The sequence below is a fragment of the Orcinus orca genome, chromosome 6 (assembly GCF_937001465.1).
Source record: "Orcinus orca chromosome 6, mOrcOrc1.1, whole genome shotgun sequence".
NCBI lineage: Eukaryota > Metazoa > Chordata > Mammalia > Artiodactyla > Delphinidae > Orcinus > Orcinus orca.
The window spans coordinates 78,625,008-78,649,493 of record NC_064564.1 but is presented as its reverse complement, the minus strand read 5'-3'; the positions used below and the strand labels follow the sequence as shown (position 1 = coordinate 78,649,493).

Below are 24,486 nucleotides of genomic sequence, written 5' to 3'. Positions count from 1 at the left end.
GTTACATAGTTGATTCTTAAGACTTACTAATTCAAGTTCGAAGGAATAATTGTTCACTTTAAAATTAGGTTGAAATCAAAGTTCCACAATCACTACCTCCCCCCGCCAGCCCTCAGGGTTGATTATAATGGCTAATGAACTGTGGTTTGGATTTAAATATTTTTCCTTTTCCTCAGCGATTTAGATTATTGGTTCCTGGGGGTGACTTGAGAGAGAAAAGGGAGCTCTAATATTCTGGAATTGCTTATGCTTTATACAGTCCGAAAGTGGTAGAATTGATAAGACCTTATACAATGAACAGTAGTTTGGCACATCAATTGTACTCTTTCAGTTTTTAGTTAACTTTAGTAAAAGTAAGTGAACTTTCAGTAAGGTGACTGAAATATTCCTGGAGAGGTTCGAAGAACACAGTTCTTTGTGACGCGGATCACAATTTTCTGATCAAACTGAAGGCATATGGCTGAAGCCCAGCCGTCGCATACGTTAATAGGATTTGGAAATTTGCTTCTGGCCCAGTGGAGCTTCTGAGGTGGTGTACAATGGCCATTGCCAGAAGAAGCCCTAAATGTATGTATTTCTTTAGCATTTCTAGAACCTTCCTCACTCTTCATTTCTTACGTCGCATTAGGAAGGTGGGGGTGGGTGGGGACATAGCTGATACTGGAGCAGCAGTGAGAAAGAGGTGACCCTGCAGGCATGAGAGGTTCCATTTCTCCTCTTGTCTTCCACTGTAGCCTAGGCAGGATCGCACACCCAGCCCTTCTCTGCACTCCCCTTTCTTCTTCGTGTAGCCATGTGCATGTAGAGAGACAGTGGGCCATCTCAGTCCCATCTGCCTGGTTCCTGCTGCTCTTTCCACCCCATCAGAGGCTTTCTTCAGTCAACCAGTGTAGGAGATGCCTTTGCCCCTGTCTTGAAGATTCAGCTGTGCGTACTGAGCATCATTTCCCTTCCATAGGCCCAGCCAGATGATTTCTGGAACTACACTTCTAGTCTCTACCATGCCCTGGAAATGCATTTGCCAACATAACACATCTAAGAGCGGCCCATCAGCTTCACCCTGAATTGAGTGTTTCCTTCTGGATCCCCCATTTGTGGTAAAGGTGCCCCAGGTTCCCCAGTCTCCCTACATGAGCCACGGTGTCCTCTGGGACTCCTTTTTTCTCCCCCTCCACCACAGACCAGAGCCACACCTGTCTGTTCTGCCTTTTCAGTATTGTTCAAGTCCTTCCTTCTTGCCCATTTTCAATATACAAGTTCCCGCTCAGACCTCTCGTGTCTGGACCTTTGCAATAGCTTTCTTTGGTCTCGTTTCGTTGTCTTGTTTCTCCCCTGCAAAATCTGAAGTATCCATCATGCCTTGCCCCTGTCTTCTTAATGGATTCCTAGGATGGAGTTCACACCTCCTCAAATATTTTCACTGATTCCTCATAGGCTGTTGAATCAAATCCAGACTCTTCAGCGTGTGTTACTGGAAAAAAGAACAAAGCAACTACAAGAAAGCCCAAATATAAATATATACTTGAAAAGGAGAGGGAATGCATTTAGCCGCGAGCTCTTCTAATGAGTAGTCTGATATTTTGGTGAGTTAGGTGTTTGGCTGCTCATTGAAGTTTCATTACCCAAGATGAAAATGTTCTAGAGTTGATTGTGCTGATGGTGAATCTACTAACTAAAGACCATTGAATTCTACACTTTAACCGGATGAATGGTAGGTCATATGAATTATGTCCCAATGAAATTGTTATTAAAAAATTTGTTACCCATACTTTATAAAATTCCAGTGGCATCTGTTATAGTACAGCAATGACTTAATCACCTTCGTAATATTTATTAAGAAGAATGCATGATAAGGGGACGTTTCCTCACCTATATTCTTAACTTCTGTGTGAGGAATATCCAGAATATTGCAATAGTCATTTCGTTTAATATGTAGTGTGTGAACAGGCTTTTAACTAATCAATGGTGAGTATACTTGGAAAAGCTGTAGGTAGATCACAGGATAAGCAAGTGATTATAGTGTCAGCATTAGGCTAAAGCATTTGGATTTGGAAGCCCTGCCCCAGCTGTGTGTGTGTGTGTGTGTGTGTGTGTGTGTGTGTGTGTGTGTGTGTGTGTGTGTGTCTGTCTGTCTGTCTGTCTGTCTCTGTATACACACATGCACACAAGCGCATGTTTTTATGTGTGTGGTTTTACAAATGCCTGGAAATAATCACTCTACTTAGCAAGGCCTAGTGATTCAATGTTTCCTTTTTAAAAAAATTATTTTAATATTTTGCATTCAGTTGATTGAATTTCTGCCGACTTCTTTACTGGTTCAAGTAAGCAAGCCCTGTCTAGGTAATGCAGTCTTTCATTAGATGCCGTAAGAACTTTTCTATTTTTTCTGTGATGAAAGAGAAAAGGCTGCACATAAAACGGTTGGTTTCTGGTTGTTTCGTTTTTACTCAAACTACTATTGTTACACAACCTCAAATGTTATATTAATGGATTACTAGGTCAGTTTATAAGAAATCACAGATGAGTATATACTAATAATAATTTGGACAACATTTGTTGGGTCATGGGGCCTTAAACCAAGAGCTATTCATTATCTTGGATTATGAATCTCTTTCCCTTTAACTCTAATTTTTGTTTCTTGGAATAATCCCATGGATTGTGTAGCAAGAGGAGAGACTCAGTTTAAATTAAGAGGGTAATTAGTTTCACTTCCTCTTTTATCAGTCAAACGGTAGGAAGTCATCATATGTGCAAGCCTTACTAAACATTAATAAATTGCACCAATGTGCTTTTCTCTTTTACTTCCTCAAGGAGCAAATCTGGTTTTAAGTCTGCCCTTTCCTTTTTCCTGCCCACTGGTTTATACGTTTCTAGGTATGATCCTTCTGAGCAAAGAGTGTGTCATATTCTCCTTTCAGTAAAAAGGCGTATTTCCACATGTAACTTTCTAAAGAGTAAGGAAAAAGGCCTTTCTTGTTTGAGACTCAGGTTGACCATTGCTGCTTTTGAAAAAACCGGAGGGGGAAAAAGCAGAAGGCAGAGCCCTGCTCCATTACTATTCTGCTGCATGTCTGTTATTGTCATTGGCTTGAACAGTGGAGAAACATATGGGCATCAGGCAAAATAAATTAGAGGACAAAATTTAAATTAATAAAACAAATCATAGGGCACCTCTTTAATGGGCTGGCGAAGTTGTCTTGACATCAATTGGTGGTGCCAGATGTTGTCCCTCTCTCTTTGGGCAGCACACGTGAATGTCCAAGATGCATCACTGGAGATCGCGTTGGAGTATTCATATCTAAAACAGAGGGCATCTCATGTCCCTGTCTTCAGAGCTTCCTGAGCGTTAACTACAAAGGGGCCGCTTCCTCCTCCATTGCTAAATGTGCCAGCTTTTTTAAAAAGCTGAATCTTTTTGTTTTTTTTTACATCTTTATTGGAGTATTATTGCTTTACAATGGTGTGTTAGTTTCTGCTTTATAACAAAGTGAATCAGTTATACATATACATATGTTCCCATATCTCTTCCCTTTTGCGTCTCCCTCCCTCCCACCCTCCGTATCTCACCCCTCTAGGTGGTCCCATGCGGCTGCTTCCCACTAGCTATCTGTTTTACGTTTGGTAGTGTATATATGTCCATGCCACTCTCTCACTTTGTCACTGCTTACCCTTCCGCCTCCCCATATCCTCAAGTCCATTCTGTAGTAGGTCTGCATCTTTATTCCTGTCTTACCCCTAGGTTCTTCATGACATTTTTTTTCTTAGATTCCATATATATGTGTTAGCATATGGTATTTGTCTTTCTCTTTCTGACTTACTTCACTCTGTCTGACAGTCTCTAGGTCCATCCACCTCACTACAAATAACTCAATTTCGTTTCTTTTTATGGCTGAGTAATATTCCATTGTATATATGTGCCACATCTTCTTTATCCATTCATCCGATGAGGGACACTTAGGTTGCCTCCATCTCTTGGCTATTGTAAATAGAGCTGCAATGAACATTTTGGTACATGACTCTTTTTTTTTGGGGGGGGGGGTTTGCGGTACGCGGACCTCTTACTGTTGTGGCCTCTCCCGTTGCGGAGCACAGGCTCCGGACACGCAGGCTCAGTGGCCATGGCTCACGGGCCTAGTCGCTCTGCGGCATGTGGGATCTTCCTAGACCGGGGCACGAACCCGTGTCCCCTGAATCGGCAGGCGGACTCTCAACCACTGCGCCACCAGGGAAGCCCTATTTGTAGTTTTTTAAGGAACCTCCATACTGTTCTCCATAGTGGCTGTACCAATTCACATTCCCACCAGCAGTGCAAGAGTGTTCCCTTTTCTCCACACCCTCTCCAGCATTTATTGTTTCTAGATTTTTTGATGATGGCCGTTCCGACCAGTGTGAGATGATATCTCATTGTAGTTTTGATTTGCATTTCTCTAATGATTAATGATGTTGAGCATTCTTTCATGTGTTTGTTGGCAATCTGTATATCTTCTTTGGAGAAATGTCTGTTTAGGTCTTCTGCCCATTTTTGGATTGGGTTGTTTGTTTTTTTGTTATTGAGCTGCATTAGCTGCTTGTAAATTTTGGAGATCAATCCTTTGTCAGTTTCTTCATTTGCAAATATTTTCTCCCATTCTCAGGATTGTCTTTTCATCTTGTTTATGGTTTCCTTTGCTGTTCAAAAGCTTTGAAGTTTCATTAGGTCCCATTTGTTTATTTTTGTTTCTATTTCCATTTCTCTAGGAGGTGGGTCAAAAAGGATCTTGCTGTGATTTATGTCATAGAGTGTCCTGCCTATGTTTTCCTCTAAGAGTTTGATAGTGTCTGGCCTTACATTTAGGTCTTTAATCCATTTGAGCTTATTTTTGTGTATGGTGTTAGGGAGTGTTCTAATCTCATACTTTTACATGTACCTGTCCAGTTTTCCCAGCACCACTTATTGAAGAGGCTGTCCTTTCTCCACTGTACATTCCTGCCTCCTTTATCAAAGATAAGTTGACTGTATGTGCGTGGGTTTATCTCTGGGCTTTCTATCCTGTTCCATTGATCTTTCTGTTTTTGTGCCAGTACCATATTGTCTTGATTACTGTAGCTTTGTAGTATAGTCTGAAGTCAGGGAGCCTGATTCCTCCAGCTCCGTTTTTCGTTCTCAAGATTGCTTTGGCCATTCAGGGTCTTTTGTGTTTCCATACAAATTGTGAAATTTTCTGTTCTAGTTTTGTGAAAAATGCCAGTGGTAGTTTGATAGGAATTCCATTGAATCTGTAGATTGCTTTGGGTAGTAGAGTCATTTTCACAATGTTGGTTCTTCCAGTCCAAGAACATGGTATATCTCTCCATCTATTTGTATCATCTTTAATTTCTTTCATCAGTGTCTTATAATTTTCTGCATACAGATCTTTTGTCTCCTTAGGTTGGTTTATTCTTAGATATTTTATTCTTTTTGTTGCAATGGTAAATGGGACTGTTTTCTTAATTTCACTTTCAGATTTTTCATCATTAGTATATGGGAATGCAAGAGATTTCTGTGCATTAATTTTGTATCCTTCTACTTTACCAAATTCATTGATTAGCTCTAGTAGTTTTCTGGTAGTATCTTTAGGATTCTCTGTGTATATATCCTATCATCTGCAAACAAACAGTGACAGCTTTACTTCTTCTTTTCCGATTTGGATTCCTTTTATTTTCTTTTCTTCTCTGATTGCTGTGGCTAAAACTTCCAAAACTATGTTGAATAAGAGTGGTGAGAGTGGGCAGCCTTGTCTTGTTCCTGATCTTAGTGGAAATGGTTTCAGTTTTTCACCATTGAGGACGATGTTGGGTGTGGGTTTGTCATATATGGCCTTTATTATGTTGAGGAAAATTCCCTCTATGCCTTCTTTCTGCAGGGTTTTTATCATAAATGGGTGCTGAATTTTGTTGAAAGCTTTCTCTGCATCTGTTGAGATGATCATATGGTTTTTCTCCTTCAGTTTGTTAATATGGTGTATCACCTTGATTGATTTGCATATACTGAAGAATCCTTGCATTCCTGGAATAAACCCCACTTGATCATGGTGTGTGATCCTTTTAATGTGCTGTTGGGATTCTGTTTGCTAGTATTTTGTTGAGGATTTTTGCATCTATGTTCATCAGTGATATTGGCCTGTCGTTTTCTTTCTTTGTGACATCCTTGTCTGGTTTTGGTCTCAGGGTGATGGTGGCCTCATAGAATGAGTTTGGGAGTGTTCCTCCCTCTGCTATATTTTGGAAGAGTAAAAAAGCTGAATCTTAAAAATTATTTTTGTTTTATGCTTCTGGGGGAACAGAGAACCCTAATGATTAGCTAAAGCATCTCTCCATGGTGCGTTTTTTGAGTCCTCCCAAATTAGCCATTTGGAAATGATTAGTTTTACGAGTCTTTGGCTGGGTGGTATTCATGCTAATAATGACACCCACAGCAGGTACTATGGTTTTTGATCAACATTTCCCCCCAAGAGAGAACTTTAAAAATGTGAACAATGCATAGGTTTGGCTCGCTTTTGTGTGTGTTTTTAAATCCTGTTCTTTCTCTTCCTTTAAGAGAAGGGAGACATTTCTGTAGGTTTAGTTTAGCATATCTCAGATGCCACCTGAACTTTTAAAAGTCTCTACTAGCTTGATAACTGCTCTCTACATGAGTGAGCAGATTCACTAATTCTTGTTTTCCATGGTGCAGTCTCTTCAGGATCCTTTCCTAGTTTTTTGCTTACTAGGCTGACTTGGACCATATAGAAGCCCTTCTTAGTATTCCTAGTGTCATTAAGTGAAATACTGGAGTGATATGAACTCAAAAAAGCATGCAGCTTGAATGCCCATGTATCTTGTGAGACAGCCCAGATCATTGCTTCTTTTAATTGGAGCAGTGCTTGCTCACTCCCTCCAGCACCTTAATTCTCCTACCTCAAAAGATAATTATTTTTAGAGGCTCAAAGTGAAGAACCACATGAGTAAAAGAAAAAAAAAATCTTGACATATTAACCTTGAAAGAAGGCCACTACAGTTTTAAGTCAAGTCATTGGAATTAATATTTGAATACATAGTAAAAATAATAGGTCAGGTTTATTTCCCTGCCTCATGAGAAGTAAAATGAACGATTTTTAGTGCTCTCTACTACATACAGAGAAGGAAAATAAACATAAAATCCAAACGCTGGAGGTAGCCCTTGAGGTCTGCCAGGCCAGTTCCCCTCATCTTCAGCATTTGGAGGACAGATGACCACGTGAGGATCGCTCCTGCTGGTGGGGCCAGCCTCGGCCGGTGCTCTTTCCACACACCTGCCTGTATAGCATCTTCTGTGGAATATGAAATGAAGTGGAAAATGGCATTTCAGGTCTGTCCTGGGCCTTTTCCTCCACTTCAGATTTAATTTGTTGCTTTCCTTGAGGGAGGGCCACACGAGCCATTCTATTCTGAGCAAGTATTTACTGGTTTGATGAGGCCTTCGGAGTGCTTTCCAGAGTGTGATGTCTGGTCATTTTCCAACCAGTGCATTTTTAAAGTATGCAGTTTATGATTATGTGTAACCTAAAAATCTGGACCACTTACTATTCATGTTTTTTATTTTCTGAAAAAATCAGTGTTAAAAGTCTGTGGGTGGATATTTATTCTGAAGGGTTCCTACTTCTTAAAATGTTATGATGATGATTTGGTATTTTTATGGTATCTTCATGCATCCCAAATAATATTCTCTAAAGAGCTGTACGTGTAGCAATATCAGCACCTTGTAAATATAAACAAATAGATAAGTGTGTGTAACTTAGACCTTAAAAAGTTTCATATTCTTTTACATGAGGAGCTTTATCTCATAGGAAGTGAAATTATAGCCCCAGTGTTGCAGTCTTCTCTGACTCATCCATTAGCATAAAGACCTCAGTCATGGCTTTTGTTGAAGGCCCAGAGAATATAGGACACAAGCTGAATCTTGTATTTCATGTGTGTCCTCCACGTAAGTGCAGCAGACGTTGTAAGTGTACAAAACTGGTTCTCTTTGGAGTGAATAAGCATTTCAAACTGAACATGCTTCTCTCTGCCCAAATCTTTTCCTTTTCAGGCTTCTCTAACTAAGAATCTAGGGCGTCCATCCATCTAGTTACTCAGGCCAAAAATCTAGGAGTTATCTCTGTTTTATCTCTTCCCCTCACCACCCATTTTTCATCCAACTCCAGACTGGATCCTGAATTTGTTCCACTTTTCTCCATCATGTCTGCTGCCATTCTGGTCCAAACTACCATTATCTTTTGCTTGGATTACTGAAATATCCTACTTGCTTGTTCTTACAATCCATTCTTTACTTAGCTTAAATCAAACCATATCACTTCCCTGGTTAAAATTCTCCAAAGCCGTCTAGTGCACTTAGAATAAAATCCAAGCTTGTTTCCTAAGATACAGCACCCTGTGTGACGTAGCCTCTGCCTTTGTAGCTGAGCTCCCATGTTCTCTCCTTCCTCTTTCCCAGTAACTGCTACACCTCGGCCACATTGCCCTCTTGTACCTGCAACATACCAGCCAAGCTTGTTCCCACTTTGGCCTCTGAGTCAGCTGATTTACTGCTTGGAATGGTGTTTCCATTTTTTGCTGTTCGAATCTGGGTGTGTGTGTGTGTGGCTATATCTTGAATATTCAGATACCAGCATTAAAGGTACCTTCTTAGAAAGGCTGTCTCTGGCCTCCCAAATTAGTCACTCCTAAGTCACTCTGTATTTCGTTTTTCTTTAATTCTTCAATGCATAGCACCTGTCTCCATTGGATTTTTTTTTTATTTATTTAATTTTGGTTGCATTGGGTTCCAAATTGCTGCGCGCGGGCTCTCCCTAGTCTCAGTGAGCGGGAGCCACTCTTTGTTGCGGTGTGCGGGTGTCTCACCATGGTGGCCCCCACGCACTGCGGAGCACGGGCTCTAGGCGCACCAGCTTCAGTAGGTGTGGCACACGGGCTTAGTAGTTGTGGCTCGCGGGCTCTGGAGTGCAGGCTCAGTAGTTGTGGCACACAGGCCTAGTTGCTCCGCGGCACGTGGGGTCCTCCCGGACCAGGGCTCGAACCCGTGTCCCCTGCATTGGCAGGCGGATTCTTAACCAGTGCGCCACCAGGGAAGCCCCGGATTTTTTTTTATTCATCTATCTTCTATATGTCATCTGCCACTCACACTATGTGTTCCCCTTGTGAAAACAAGGACGGTGTGTCTTATGTTCTGATACCTGCAAGAATGTATGCATTCACCTAACAGAATGCAGCATGTACCCAATAAAATGGTGAATAAAGAATTCAAGCTAAAAATATCCAAACACTATGGCTTTAAATATTGAGATACTGGAGATGATTATTTCAGTTAATTTGGGGAGTGGAGAATTAAAATCAGGGCCTAGACTAGAATAAGGTGAGTAAGATACTGGCCTTGGATACAGAATTTAAAGCAGCTTCTCAGATGCCAGTGTGGACAGTGCAGCTCTGTGCTTTATTATAAATAAAGTAGCCTTATTTAAAATTGTGGTATTTTGTTCATCATGGATTTGGGAGGCATTAATTTTCACTTTGAACAATACTGAATTAAACTATTCTCTTGATTAGTTTTTGCCTTTCCCCCAGCCCTGTATCAGACTCTTCTCTTGATTAGTTAGTTTTTGCCTTTCCCCAGCCCTGTATCAGATTATTCTGTCATTTTTCTTCTTGATTTTACACTGAAAATTATAGGCAGTATTTATTGAGTACTTACTATGTATCAGACACTGTGCTTCACTTGGATTAACTCACTGAAAACTCGGAGCAGAGCAGTAGGATAGTGGTATTTACAGATAAGGAAACAGGCTTTGGGAGGCCAGGTACCTTCCCCAAGGTCACAGAGCTGTAAAGAGCAACCAGGATAGGCAGCATATGCAGAATATAGCAGAAGGGTAGAAACGGATTTCTGAAGTGGGAGAGATTAGGATCTAGCTACGTGGAGATAGGGTCAGATCCCACAGGTTAAGGGTCCAGTCCTACAAAACTGTTCTTCACTTCAGATGCCAATCTCAAGTCCAGGTTGTTACCTGTGCTTCTGACCAAAGGGTTATAAATTAGATGTTTCCATGACATCTGGGTTGGATTAATTTGCTTGAGCAGCTCACAGAACTCAGGAAAACATTTTACTTACTAGAGACTGTGGGTTCCTTATAGAAGAATATAACTCAGGAACAGCCAGATGGAAGAAATGCATAGGGCAAGGTAAGTGGGAAGGGGCACAGAGCTTCGATGTTCTCTCCAGAGTGTGTCACTCTCCCCAACTTTCCACGTGTTCACCAACCCGGAAGCTGTCTGAACCCTGTCCTTTTGGGTTTTTATGGAGGCTTCATTATATAGGTATGAGCCATTAAACCATTGGCCACTGGTGACTGAACTCAATCTCCAATTCCTCCTCCCTTCCTCAGAGGTCAGGGGTGAGGTGAAAGTTCCACTTCTCTAGTCCTGGTTGGTTGCCCTGGTAACCAGTCCCCATCCTTAGGCACTTTCCCAAAGTCACCTCATTAACATAACAAAAACACCTCTGGTGCTCCCTTTGCTTATGAAATTCCAAGGATTTTAGGAGCTCTGTGCCAAAAACTGGGATGAAGACCAAATAATATTATTTCTTTTTTTAAAATATCTTTATTGGAGTATAATTGCTTGACAAAATTGTGTTAGTTTCTGCTGTACAACAGAGTGAATCAGCTATATGCATACATATATCCCCATATCCCCTCCCTCTTGCTTCTCCCTCCCACCCTCCCTATCCCACCCCTCTAGGTGGTCACAGAGCACCGAGCTGATCTCCCTGTGCTATGCAGCAGCTTCCCACTAGCCATCCATTTTACGTTTGGTAGTGTATATATGTCCATGCCACTCTCTTACTTCGTCCCACCTTCCCCTTCCCACTCTGTGTCCTCAAGTCCATTCTCTATGTCTGTGTCTTTATTTCTGCCCTGCCACTAGGTTCATCAGTACCGTTTTTTTAGATTGCATATATGTGCGTTAGCATATGGTATTTACTTTTCTCTTTCTGACTTACTTCACTCTGTATGACAGGCTCTAGGTCCGTCCACCTCTTTACAGATAACTCAGTTTTGTTCCTTTCTATGGCTGAGTAATATTCCATTGTGTATATGTGCCACATCTTCTTTATCCATTCATCTGTCGATGGACATTTAGGTTGCTTCCATGTCTTGGCTGTTGTAAATAGTGCTGCAGTGAACATTTCAGTACATGTGTCTTTCTGAATTATGGTTTTCTCAGGGTATATGCCCAGTAATGGGATTGCTGGGTCATATGGTAGTTCTGTTTTTAGTTTTTTAAGGAACCTCCATACTGTTCTCCATAGTGGCTGTATCAGTTTACATTCCCACCAACACTGCGAGAGGGTTCCCTTCTCTCCACACCCTCTCCAGCATTTATTGTTTGTAGATTTTTTGATGATGGCCATTCTGACCTGTGTGAGGTGATACCTCATTGTGGTTTTGATTTACATTTCTCTAATGATCAGTGATGTTGAGCATCTTTTCATGTGTTTGTTGGCAATCTGTGTATGTCTTCTTTGGAGAAATATCCGCCCATTTTTGGATTAGGTTTGTTTTTTTGTTATTGAGCTGCATGAGCTGCTTGTATATTTTGGAGATTAATCCTTTGTCAGTTGCTTCGTTTGCAAATATTTTCTTCTATTCGGAGGGTTATCTTTTCATCTTGTTTATGGTTTCCTTTGCTGTGCAAAAGCTTTAAAGAATATTATTTCTTATTACAAAACACTATATCACAGTAATGTTGCTTTAAAAAAAAAAGTGGGGAAAGAAGTATCTGATGGATGTGTCAACTGGTACTACTATAGGATGGCCAGAGCCTTTACAACTCATTCACCTAGTTGCGTTTCTGTGATGTTTTCCTTATCACAACATTATTTATAAAAGTGAAAAATTAGAAGTACTCAAAACGTGTTGTGACAGGGGAATTGTTAAATTATCACACACTCTTATGATAACATTTGCTTAGAAAAGGAATCTGGAAAGCAATATACCAAAATGTTCAGATTTTAGCAATTTTGAAAACTCCTCTTCGGTTTTTCTGAATTTTCTATAATAAATATTTATAACTTTTTAAGTTGGAAAAATGTTTTATAAAAAGAAAGTTTACAAGGACATGAGATCAAGAGCCCTGGACAGACAGGAGGCCTTGGTAGATTACAGTCCATCTTCTTCCTAATTAGTTTTCAACCAGCAGAATCCTTGAACAGGTCACTTTCCTTCCCTCCTTTGTAAAATAAGTGAGTTCAGGGCTTCTTAAACTTTTTCTCTGAAACACATCCCGAGGCAGAAGAGAGTGAACAGGCACTCCTGGAGGAGGAGAGGTCTGGGGGTGCAGGGGAGGTTGGACAGGTTGGCTCTGAGTAACCTTTTTGAAGAAGTTTGGCCTGAAAATTCATGTAAACTTCCTGTTCTTCTCCAAACTATACTGATGTCAGTTTGAAATGTTTTAACTTGAGATATAATTCACATAACATAAAATCCATCATTTTAAAGTGTACGTTTTAATGGCTTTTGGTATATTCAGAAGGTGGTGCAGTCAACTGATGCTAGTTTTTCATACATGGATGTTTACAGTGAACACATGATGGTAAAATGGACATTCTAAGAAAATGCTCTTGTGTGTTTGAGTAACCTTGGAAGCACCTTACCCAGGAGCGTTTTACTACTTCGAGAAGCCCAGGACTAGATAATCTCCCTCTCCCAAACATTTTCAGTAGATTGCATTTTCAATGCATTTTGCCTGTCTTTCCTTTTAAAAACAACTTAACTGGATGAGAGTTATTATTCATAGTCCTGGTTACTACTAACCTACTCATCTATTCAGTTTCCACTCACAGTTGGTGATATTAAATTCAGTTAATTTCCGTGCTGCATTTTAAAAACTGTCTAGAACCTTCTTCAGCCTTGCTGGGGGTAAAGAGTCAAGTATTCCCAACCCTTGCCCTTAAAGCACAGTCTTTAAAGGAGTGGAGGGACTTCCCTCATGGTGCAGTGGTTAAGAATCCGCCTGCCAATGCAGGGGACACGGGTTTGAGCCCTGGTCCTGGAAGATCCCACATGCCGCGGAGCAACCAAGCCTGTGTGCCACAACTACTGAGCCTGCTCTCTAGAGCCGGCGAGCCACAACTACTGAGCCCACGTGCCACAACTACTGAAGCCCACGCCCCTAGGGCCTGTGCTCCGCATCAAGAGAAGCCACCGCAATAAGAAGCCCACGCACCGCAAGGAGGAGTAGCCCCTGCTCACCACAACTAGAGAAAGCCAGCGTGCAGCAGCAAAGACCCAACGCAGCCCAAAATAAATTTAAAAAAAAAAAGAAAATTTAAAGAAGAGGAAGTAATGGTGACTTTGGTATTAGAGCTGTTCAGTTTCACAAGCAGGCTTCCAATTTAAGTGGAGGAAAATGAGCGGGAGGCAGAATACGTGTGTTTTTAAGTATATAATGTGGACAACACATGGATTGCATTTTGACACAGTGTTATTAAATCACTTTTATCTCAGTGCTATTAAGTCTTTGCAGGTGTGGGTTGGTTGATGATGTGCTTGTGGGTAGAAAATTCCTCCTTGAAATTTCTGGTTCTGTTTTATCAAAGTTTATGTGGAAGTAGCCCAGGTTCAGCTTTGGTGGTGCTGAGATTCCGTATTTTAGACTCTTGGCCTAAACCAATGGACCTTAAGTACACATACTTGGATTACAATTGAGCTCCTTGAGACTAGGGTTTGTTCTTAGCTGCTCTTTATCTGGGTGCTGGCCAATCAAGAGGGCAGGGGCATTTCGCCTGAGCTTTCACATTAATTAAAGGCTTCAGATGTAGACTTCTGATGGTTTGACAATATCTCCAAATACAGTCATGAAAGGCACTAGAAGGAGAAAACGAATATATTCATTGTACAGCTTTAAATACCACAGTTTTTAGAACTCTATTTGGGCATTTCTTCTTTTTCCTGGGTGGGAGCCTAGAAAAAGTGGCAGTGGTGTGGGTCTCCCTGAGCCTGTAAGAGGCCCCGAGAAGGTCTATTTTCTGACTTTCTCTCAGGATAAAGGGAATGAACCCTTGAAGTTCCTGATAGTGAAGTGTTCAGTGATTGTTTTCTAGGGGCCGTGTGTGGAAATGGGTCACACCATGTTCTTCAGGCAGTGACAGTTGTAACTGACTTTTTTAGTGCGCTGAGCAGTTCTTGTGTGTATGTGGATTGTGCTTCACAGCCCTTTTGATAAAAGTGTAGCCCAGGAAGCCAGCTTCAGTGGGAAAGAAGGAACCACTGAGTCCATGATTGCTTTCAACAGTAAATGACAATTCATTACCATTAAGAAGGTAAGGTAGGGCTTCCCTGGTGGCGCAGTGGTTGAGAGTCCGCCTGCCGATGCAGGGGACACGGGTTTGTGTCCCGGTCCGGGAAGATCCCACATGCCACGGAGCGGCTGGGCCCGTGAGCCATGGCCGCTGAGCCTGCGCGTCCGGAGCCTGTGCTCCGCAATGGGAGAGGCCACAGCAGTGCGAGGCCCGCGTACCGCAAAAAAAAAAAAAAAAAAAAAGAAGGTAATGTATTATTAGATTTAAAACTGTCAGGTAGGGTGTGGGATAAGAAAGACTGTCCTATAAACAACAAGGTCCTACTGTATAGCACAGGGAACTATATTCAATGTCCGGTGATAAGCCATAATGGAAAAGAATATGAAAAAGAATGTGTGTGTGTGTGTGTGTATGTATATATATATATATATATATCACTTTGCTGTACAGTAGAAATTAACACGTTGTAAATCAACTAAACTTCAGTAAAATAAATTTTAAAAAAACAACAACATGCTGAGCAAGAAGCCAAAAAAAAAGAAAAAGTGTCCTGCTTTTAGAGATTAATTGGAGGGAACTAATTACAGGCTGCATCTTGAGAATGGGCCGAGTGATCAGTGTAAATGTATATAGATGGTTAGTATGAGTAGGATACATAGAATAAACATGGATTTGTGGTAGAAGCCGTACGTGGAAATCCTCTTGTATTGAAAAGATCTTGGCAAAGCCTAAAGCATCAGATTGTGTGTGTGTGAGAGAAAGCGTGTATGTTGAATGTGCCACATATTCTAACAGCTTACAAAGTGCCCTCCACAGTAGGATATTATATAAATTCGTATTTGTTGTTTGGCCTGATGGAAGGACATGTGGAGTGAACTCGGATTGCTCTCTGTGGCTTGTCCTGATCCAGGTAGGGAAGAAAGTATCCCTCAAAATCAGTTATGCATGCTAGATGAAGTGGCCTTTTTAAATAGCATGATTTTTTAAAAAAAAAAAATTTATTTATTTTTGGCTGCATTGGGTCTTCGTTGCTGCACGCAGGCTTTCTCTAGTTGCGGCAAGCGGGGGCTGCTCTTCGTTGCGGTGCGCGGGCTTCTCACTGTGGTGGCTTCTCTTGCTGTGGAGTACAGGCTCTAGGTGCACAGACTTCAGTAGTTGTGGCACACAGGCTCAGTAGTTGTGGCTTACGGGCTCTAGAGCGCAGGCTCAGTAGTTGTGGCGCATGGGCTTAGTTGCTCCACGGCATGTGGGATCTTCTTGGACCAGGGATCGAACCTGTGTCCCCTGCATTAGCAGGTGGATTCTCAACCACTGCGCCACCAGGGAAGTCCCAAATAGCATGATTCTTAAATAGTCTCATTTGTGGGTGTTTTGATGGGCTGGGGTGAGAAAAGGCATAGTACTTAAACAAAGGTACAAATAACTTTTCTAGAGAAAATTTTCAGCCACATTTATAGAGACCAATGAAGGAGAAAAGCAGGACTTTTCTGGACTCACATCCTTGTGTGTGTGATGCTTGTTATTAAATAATATGATTGGAGATATATTCAAATTAGCAAAGACGGAGCCTCCCACTCCCTAGATTTAATGTAAGGGCTCCTTCCTAGATTTGATTTTATCAATGGCTTTGATAAGATAGTAGATTTGTATTTCTTTAGGTAAGTTAAGAGTTACTTATGCTCTCTGCTGTGAAAAGAGATTAGCCAGCACTGGATTCACAAAGCAACCTACTAGTAGAAGTCTGCTTTCTTTCATTCAGAGATAAAGAATTGTGAAGTCTCTCATTATGCTTTCCATGTGGCCTTAGGAAGCATCATTTTTATAATTTGGAACAGCTGGGGGTTTGTTTTATTGTTACAGATTTTTTTTTTTCAATTCTAATCCTGAGTAGATTTTTTAAATGTCCATTTCTGGGACTTCCCTGGTGGCTCAGTGGTTAAGAATCCGCCTGCCCACACAGGGTACACGAGTTCAAGCCCTGGCCCAGGAAGATCCCACATGCTGCGGAGCAACTAAGCCCATGCGCCACAAATACTGAGCCTGTGCTCTAGAGCCCGTGAGCCACAACTGCTGAGCCTGTGTGTCACAACTACTGAAGCCCGCGTACCTAGAGCCCGTGCTCCACAACAAGAGAAGCCACTGCAATGAGAAGCCCGCGCACCACAACGAAGACCCAACACAGCCAAAGTATAGGGGGAAAAAACCCATTAACATGCATAAATTAAATGAAATAAAATGTCCATTTCAAACCCTGAGAATATTGTATAAGTTTATGAAAAGAGGAGAAGAACATGAAATTTGGCTTACACATTTGTGAAGAATTGTTAATTTGTCTCCATGACAGAACTCTTTTCACGGAACAAAGAAGCTGAGTTCTTTGCTTGGTTGATGTTTTAGTCCATACTACAGAATAATACTTTGACTACTTTTATCATTTTACCTATAACATTTGCGTTACACAGATTTTCTCTTAAGTGAAGCTTGCCTTCACTTTGAATTTGCTGCATTTATACAATAGAATCAAAGTGTGAGTATTAAATTTGTGAGTAAAATTTACCTGGGAGGGATGGCCAGTCTTGGAAGATGGTACCAAGAATCAAAATGGGTCCCTATTAATTGAAGTAGTAGTCAGAAATTCAGAATTAGGTTTAGATGGATGAAAGTTGAGTGTAGTCAAAGCCAGGTGGAGACATTTTTAGAGTGCGGGCAGTGAAAGTTAATTATCCTGGATTTGGGCAGCCATGACTGTGGAAGTATTGCCAAACCAAAATTGGGCAGCTGAAGGCTGGGCTCGAGCTCTAGTGTTGCCAGTTACCAGCCGTGTCATCTTAGCTCAGATGCCTCACCTTTCCAAGGCCTTTTCTTTTCCACGAAATGAGGAAAAAAAAAATCTGTCTCATAGAGTTTTGAAAGGATAAAATGACAGTATATTTAAAAGTGGCAAAGTATAAAGGGTTGAACACAAATTTCTTTTGGTTCCTTTATAAGAGAGAGGATATTCAGGTGGTGGAGATGACTGACTGTTTCCTCTGTCAGGATTGGAGATCAGTCTTAAAGTGTGTGTTGCGGGGAGACAGGTAGGCTCACGTGTACATACTCTGGGGGACAAGTATTAGATTTATTAGTACTTTTGGGGGCGGGTCAGGAGCGAGCCCTGGATTCTGGTTTTGGGCTCTGTCATCATGATTGGCTTCCAGAAGAGTGTTTTAAGAGTGAATTAATGACTAGAAAAAAAGCAGCAAGATTCATAGAGAAAGGGCAGAAGAAGAAGAGAGGGTACTTCCATTCCCTTGCCTTCCTGTTCCTTCATTTATTAAGCTGCCCGTGCTTTCCTTTGGCTATTTCTACCTGTCAGGGTCTCAGCAGGAAACAGATGGCCTACTCCAGCTAGGTGACTGAGAAGAGTCTTGTTCAGGGACTGTTTAAAAGATGCTGACCAGGTGTAGGTAACCAGTGAGGGCTAATGAGTGCAGTAACCAGGGGCCAGCGAGGTGAGGGAGCAGGTACAGTCACCCAGAGGGGGCCACCCAGCAGGAGCTGTGGCCTTTTGAAGGGGACACAGCATATCTGTGGTTCCCTTGCAGGGAGCAAACTGGGGAAATAGATACACCTTCCTCATTCTCTTGCTCTCTGGTCTCTTCCTGATGTCTCCTATGGACTAAACCCAGGAAGACCGAGCACAAGAGAGCTGTTGATGTGAAATCCTTCCCAGTCAGCCTCCCGGGGCACCAAGCAAGACGGTAAAATGGAGAGAGAGGATCCCTGGGTGTATCTGAGGCAACAGGAACATGTCTTACTTTGGAGTTGATTTTTGGATTCTTTTTTGTTTCCTCTTAATCTCTCCCCATTTCGTTCTTCTTGGGTCCCATATTCCACCTATAATCGGAGTCTTCATTAGGGTGATGTCTAGGGGCTTAATTAGTGTAGATCCCAAGAGGGGCTAAGCGTTGACTGCTTTTGCCCAACACGACTTAAGTGACACACAAGCCAGTGTGGTTTAAGATTTCTTCTTTTACTTTCTTGATTTTATTTTGAGAGGGCAAGTATATAAAAGCCTCTCAGCTAGGAGGAGGCCTCTTGCTCGATTCTCTTTCCTTTTCTTTTCATACCATTAACCTCACATATTAAGATTTCTTCTTGTTTTTGGTGTGGAAAAAACTGGCAGAGATTCTGATTTGATGATTATGTCTCTAGTTGGGCCCTCAGAGCAAGCTGTTGGTTCTGGGATAAGGATAATAAACAGAGAAGCGATTTAGGTCTTTTGCTTCCATACTTTGAATTGCTCAGAAAGTAAATATACTGGTTTCTTTCTATAAATTGTTGACTAGTAATGAGAAACAATTTTGTAGCTTTTAAAATACTTTCTGGGTTTTTTTCCCCAGTATTCATGGATGGGATTATAAGAAGTTCATTTTTAACTCCTTGGAATTAATCTTGTTAAAATGGGTTGATAGCATTCACATTGCAGTGTTAACTTCATACTTCAGGGAATTCCGGGTCACTTTATTAAAAGTCATGTGAAAATGATAAAGGAAGTGTTCATTTTATATTTCAAGAAGTTGCAGATCAGTTTATTAAAAGTCATATGAAAAGGATAAAGGAATCGGTGACCACTGGACAGTGGGGCCAGAAATCATCTTTCACTGTAACTGTGTGAGGCTTCTGTGTTTACCAAGACATCTGTAGTCATTTAAGAGTGCTTCTATGAAAGCTGTAATACTTCTTTGAATGTTTCATGATTGTTTATAAAGATAATGAAATCCAACCACCAGAAAAACCAAACAAAATTAGGACAGATGTTGTATTCCTAGTTTTTAGTTCTCCTTTTACACCTTTTTGTTGCTGTTGTTGTTGTTTTAATGCCTTGTTGATAGGAAATGGCAATGAGGACGCTGTAGTCATCCTGTGTGTTATTATTATATTCTTCCATGTTTAATATCCAAAAAACGTTTAATTTTTTCCCCACATTGTTAGGAGAAGACAAAGACATTTATTGTTTTGGAAATTTCAAGGAAATTTGAAAGTGAGTGGGAGATATTCAGAAATGAAGTTACATACTCCCAAAACCACTTACATTTTAAAAAATGAAGTTTTTAGATTCAGTTTCAGATTCACTATAGAAGAAATATGTTGTCTTTCAGTGAAATGATCTCATGTTTCCATTTTTCCTCCTCCCCACAGGCATTTGTAGCTTTGTTATGGATTATCTTCAGGCTTATGGTAACTGAAAAGGAATATTGAAGAAGGGAAAAATGAGAACACAAAAGAAAACAATCCAGTAACAGTAAATTTCTGTGTCATAGTTAAGAGTAGGCAGAAGGAAGGAGAGTCATTGTGTCTTCTCTGGATTCAGTGGTTCCTTGGCATAACTCAAGTGACCAAAGCCCCCGGAAATAAATACAGTTGATACTTGCTGTCCTGAAAAATGCTAATTCTTATCTGGGTACTGTGTTCTCCACATACCCCATTTTAAAATAAGAGAAAATGTCTAGAAATTTTCAGGCATTTTTGTCTTACCACACTCTGATCAGCGTTTGTGTGAGTGTATTGTCATTTTCAGATCCAAATCCTGGCTAAATATCCCAGCCTCCTGGAATCATTTCAGACATTCTCCAGGGAAGAGAGCTTTATCAAGTGTTCATTCTGTTCAAACGGTGCTATTTTTATTGTGTTTCATATAAGATACGTGGTTACAAATCACTATCAAAATTCCATGCTGAGCGGCTTCCAAAGAGGTGACAGTGTTTTGTTCTTTTAAAGCTCATCTGCCTCTGAAATGGACTGTCACTCCTCTAATTTTGCTGAGTGCTCTCCATAGGTGGCATTTCCCCCTCTGGTGATGCCCCTCTCAGCAGGCCCTTGGAGATGTCACGTCCAAGGCCTGTTCCTAGTTTAGTTGTCTGGGAGACTGTGAGAAGGTCTCATGGTCTGATGAGCTGCTGTTGTTTCTCTTTCAGGGACAGGAGAGAGTGGCAAGAGTACGTTTATCAAGCAGATGAGAATCATCCACGGGTCGGGCTACTCTGATGAAGACAAAAGGGGCTTCACCAAGCTGGTGTATCAGAACATCTTCACGGCCATGCAGGCTATGATCAGAGCCATGGACACGCTCAAGATCCCCTACAAGTACGAGCACAATAAGGTAGGCGGAGCTCCTCCTGGGAAGAGCTGGGATGTGTGGTGGCTTTTTTAATGGACGTTTTCCATCTCATCCTACATGGGGCTTTCAGTGGCTCAACAAGTTGTTTATAACTGGTTTTTTTCCTTAAGTCTTTAAAGTTATAGCTATAAAAAATTGGAGTTGTATTCTTAGTAATATCACCGAAGGACGTTTGGATATTCAACAATAGATACATGGATGTTTAAAATGTAGGGGCACACATTACCTTAAGAAGACAGTTTGTCAGTTCAAGACAAATTGACCCAAGTGAGGGGATTCAGATGAGAAGCAGTGGCCTTGCTTCAACCTCCCACTCTTTGTACTCCCTTGAAAAAAGAAGAAAAACAGCTTAAGACCATTCTGTCCAGTTTAATTTTGGATTTCGTGACTTCCTTTCAGTAGTACCACAGGCTTAATTTTATTTGAAAATAGGCCCATCTGTCACTTCCAGTAACCTTTCAAACGTTTCTCTGGAGTTGTATTAGAGTAATGGAAACTTCTAAAATCACTTGAGAAAGGGTTAGGGGAAAAAAAAATTTAATTTTTAGCTTTTTAGAAAACAAGCAAACTTTCCCAATATTCAGCATTTTTTCTTACTTGAAATAGGAAAAAAAAAAAAATCTTTTTTTATTCAGGTGAAAACAATTGCTGTAATTAATCACCCTCCAAATATTATAGCTACATAATGCCCAACAAGGTTGGTGCATCTGAGGGTATCTCCAGGTTTGAGTTTATGCTGGGAGTTTATAAGGGAAGCGGAATCTATTTGGAATTTGTAGAAATGTCTTCCTGTTAATCAATCAGTATGTCTACTGATGGATGTAGTCTTTGTTCCTTACAACTTGTAGATGCTCATCTTATAATAAGTTGGTAAAACCTCACCTTTTGTTTATAAAACATTACCTTTGCACCTACATTTATTTTAGGACCTTCAGTCAGAACTTGCATTCTCTCAGTACTCTTGATAATCTACTCTTGAAGATATTTCCATATACCAGTATCAATGAGTACTAGGAAGAAGTTGGCATGCCCAGTGTGACTCATTAACTGAGATGTAACTCACAAACATGAATCATAGGTAAAATAAAGCAGTTCTCTGTACCTCCGCTTCTGCTACCATTTAGAAGCTTCTAAATATTCAGATCATTTTCAAATCGGGCATTTCTTTTTGGGGGGTGGTTCTCTGAAATCAACTGGCTGCTTCTTATCTAGTTGATACCTTCACAGTTAGTTTTCTGATGGCAACGAGAGTCTCTCCATAAATAATCCTCCCTGCTTTTACTCTCAAGAGTGAAAAGATCTGGGTAGGTTCATGGGAATATGGTACCTGAGTCAGATGAGGCTGCCTGGATATGGAAGCAGTCTGAATTTAAAAGGATCAGGGTCCCCCCCTCCCCCAGCCCACCCCCCAAGAAATCTCAGTGTAACGAGTTTCTGAAATAGGTGGCATGCTTGTTTTGTTGGAATTGTAAGACTATTTTGTAGAAGGAATTTTTTAAAATGCCAGTGACTTTTCCAATCTACAGTTGGTTGATAACATGATGATCTGATGAATTCTGTCTGAGTTACCACATGTGTGGTGTAATTGATGTTTGTTTGTATATTTTACATATATACATACATATTGCCAGTTTACACATTAAAGTATAATGCCATCTCCTTAATTATACCAAAAATTCATCTCTTTCTTGGTGCTCCAGAAGAATCCTTCAGGATCTCGCCTTGGTGTTAAATTTTCATATGAAGATCATTCATTGTACAGACACACAGATGTAGAAGATGATGTGGAATTTATGCCCTATTCATAGAACACATTGAAGAATGCTTAATGTGTGTTGTTTGAGCTCTTTGTATCAATTCTAGTGAAGCAGACTTTACTGTGTTGGATACCATTCAGTTAAAAATCAACATCATAAAACATTATAATAATACAGATTTTTCTCAGAGATCATAATTATCCTGTGAAATCTTCCCACATCTCTTGGTTACTTAACATACTGCCTAATACAGTGACTGACATCTGAATTCCTCAATACGTTTAATTCCCTTTAGTTCATAATATAAATTACGTTCACATTTGCTCCATTTTCTCTACAACGTGTATGAATTTTAAAGCATCACCCTTTGCTTCCTCCATTAACTTCCTGAGCTCCGCTCCCTCCTTGCCTTTGTTAAAGCTTATTAAGGAAATAATGTCGTCTGTCTCCTTCCTGTACCACCCAACTGCCGATTCCTCCTCATTCTTCTCTGCTCCCCCTGTGGTACTAAGTGATCCCACCCTCTTGCAGAACCCATACTGGAGTATTGATAGTTGCCTAGCTTGTATTAGTTATGATGATTTGGGTATTGATCTTATTTTCCTGACTAGTTTCTAGGCTTTTTGAAAGTAAATCTTGTGTCATTTCCATCTTGGCATTATTCATTGTCCCTGGCGTTGTATCTTGTACACAGTAGGTGTTCAAAAGGTACTTGCTTTATGAATAGGTAAATAATTTGTAAGCTTAAACAGCTGAAAGCCTCCCCTCCTGTCCCTCACCATTGTTGAAATGATTATTCAAATCAATAGATAGCTGTTGATACATAAGGGAATAAATGCAATGGGCTGTCAGGGAGGCAGAGAAGGTTAACCAGGGCTAGGCAGAAATTTGCAGTCCAGAAAGAGGCAAGGGCCGAGCTGAGGGAGGGGCACTTTGGGGAGGAGGAATGGCTAGAGTAGATGTTCAGAAGAAGGTATGTGCATGCAGTGTATAAATTGGCCAGTTTTACTAGAACAGAATCCCTATAGAGGAGAACTGAAGAAATAAGAACCAAAGGAAAAAAAGGCTTAGAATGTGCTTCTGAAAGCTTTTGAATCCAGGCTAAGAAGTTTGAATTTTTTATTTTCTTATATTTATGATACCTACTTAATAATAATAATATTTTATGTCTTGGTTAGAACTTCCTACAGAAGTTTCTGGTTACAGTATGCTCTAATATTTTATAAATAGTTTAAAGGACTTGGTGTGCATTTTATTAGCAATTACTTGGAGGCAGTGTGTTGTGATTTGTATTATTTTGTGACCCTAAAGATATAACATAAATAACCATTTGGTTTATTAAAAAGCTTCTTTGCACCTACTGCCACATTGGCCATAATCTACGGTAGTAGCATTAGTAAAAACAAACATTTTCCAGTATTGTCCAGCCTAACTTTTGTTCTTGCTTCTAAATTCATATATTTTGTAAAGGAGAATGTAGCTTACAGATGATATGGCCCGTTCTTAACTGAGGAATTGTTCACAGTTTTGTTTGCTGTGAAATTGGTCTAGCTAGGGGACTGCCATGCTGAAATATTGGAATTTCTTTTGCTCTTGTGTAAGTGTTACTACATTGAATTGAGAGTCTCACTGGTTAGCTGGGGGCTGGCACAGTGGTCAAGGGGAGTCCAGGCCACAACCTCTGCCCCAGGTAGTGGTGTTGCATAGCATGTCTCTTCAGGGCCCTTACTCAGTGTTCCAGGGATCTTCATTTCCAGGGGAGCTTGTAATAAATTGCAAACTTTTACCAAAAAAACAGATTAATTCCTCCCTGGGCGTGTATCCACTATCCTGTTTTTGGACTTTCTTTCCCAAACAAGTAATATTTATAAGTGAGCTGCTTGAACTCAGCCCAAGTAAGAGAATGTGTCTGAGGACTTCTTCTGAACACTGTGAGCTCGGGTTTATTTATTTCTAAATATTACTTTGCCTTTTTCCTAAACACAAGTGTTTGATAGCTGATGTTGAAAGGGATCAAATATTTGTTGCTTAGTCAAATCAAAAGATCCATTTAAGGCTCCACTAGGTGCAAGGCATTCAATGATGAGACAGATTACTCTGTCATTTCTTACTTTCCAAAAGGTACACTTTTCATCACTATTATTTTATGCTTTCCTGTCTTATACAGGCATACTCTTCTGATTATTCTTTGGGCCTTGAAATCAGCTCAGTAAAATTTCTATGTTAACATGATAAGA

General features: G+C 40.6%; 1 protein-coding gene across 3 annotated transcripts in view; it reads left to right on the top strand.

Moving 5' to 3' along the window:
* The window catches only part of LOC101279781 (guanine nucleotide-binding protein G(q) subunit alpha), a 439,263-nt gene that overhangs the window by 229,465 nt on the left and 185,312 nt on the right, over positions 1 to 24,486 (top strand). For all 3 annotated transcript variants that reach the window (XM_049710835.1, XM_049710834.1, XM_004285836.4), the window contains one exon: positions 20,290 to 20,474. In XM_049710835.1, coding sequence (XP_049566792.1) covers positions 20,290 to 20,474 — 185 coding nt within the window. The remainder of the gene's footprint in view (positions 1 to 20,289; positions 20,475 to 24,486) is intronic.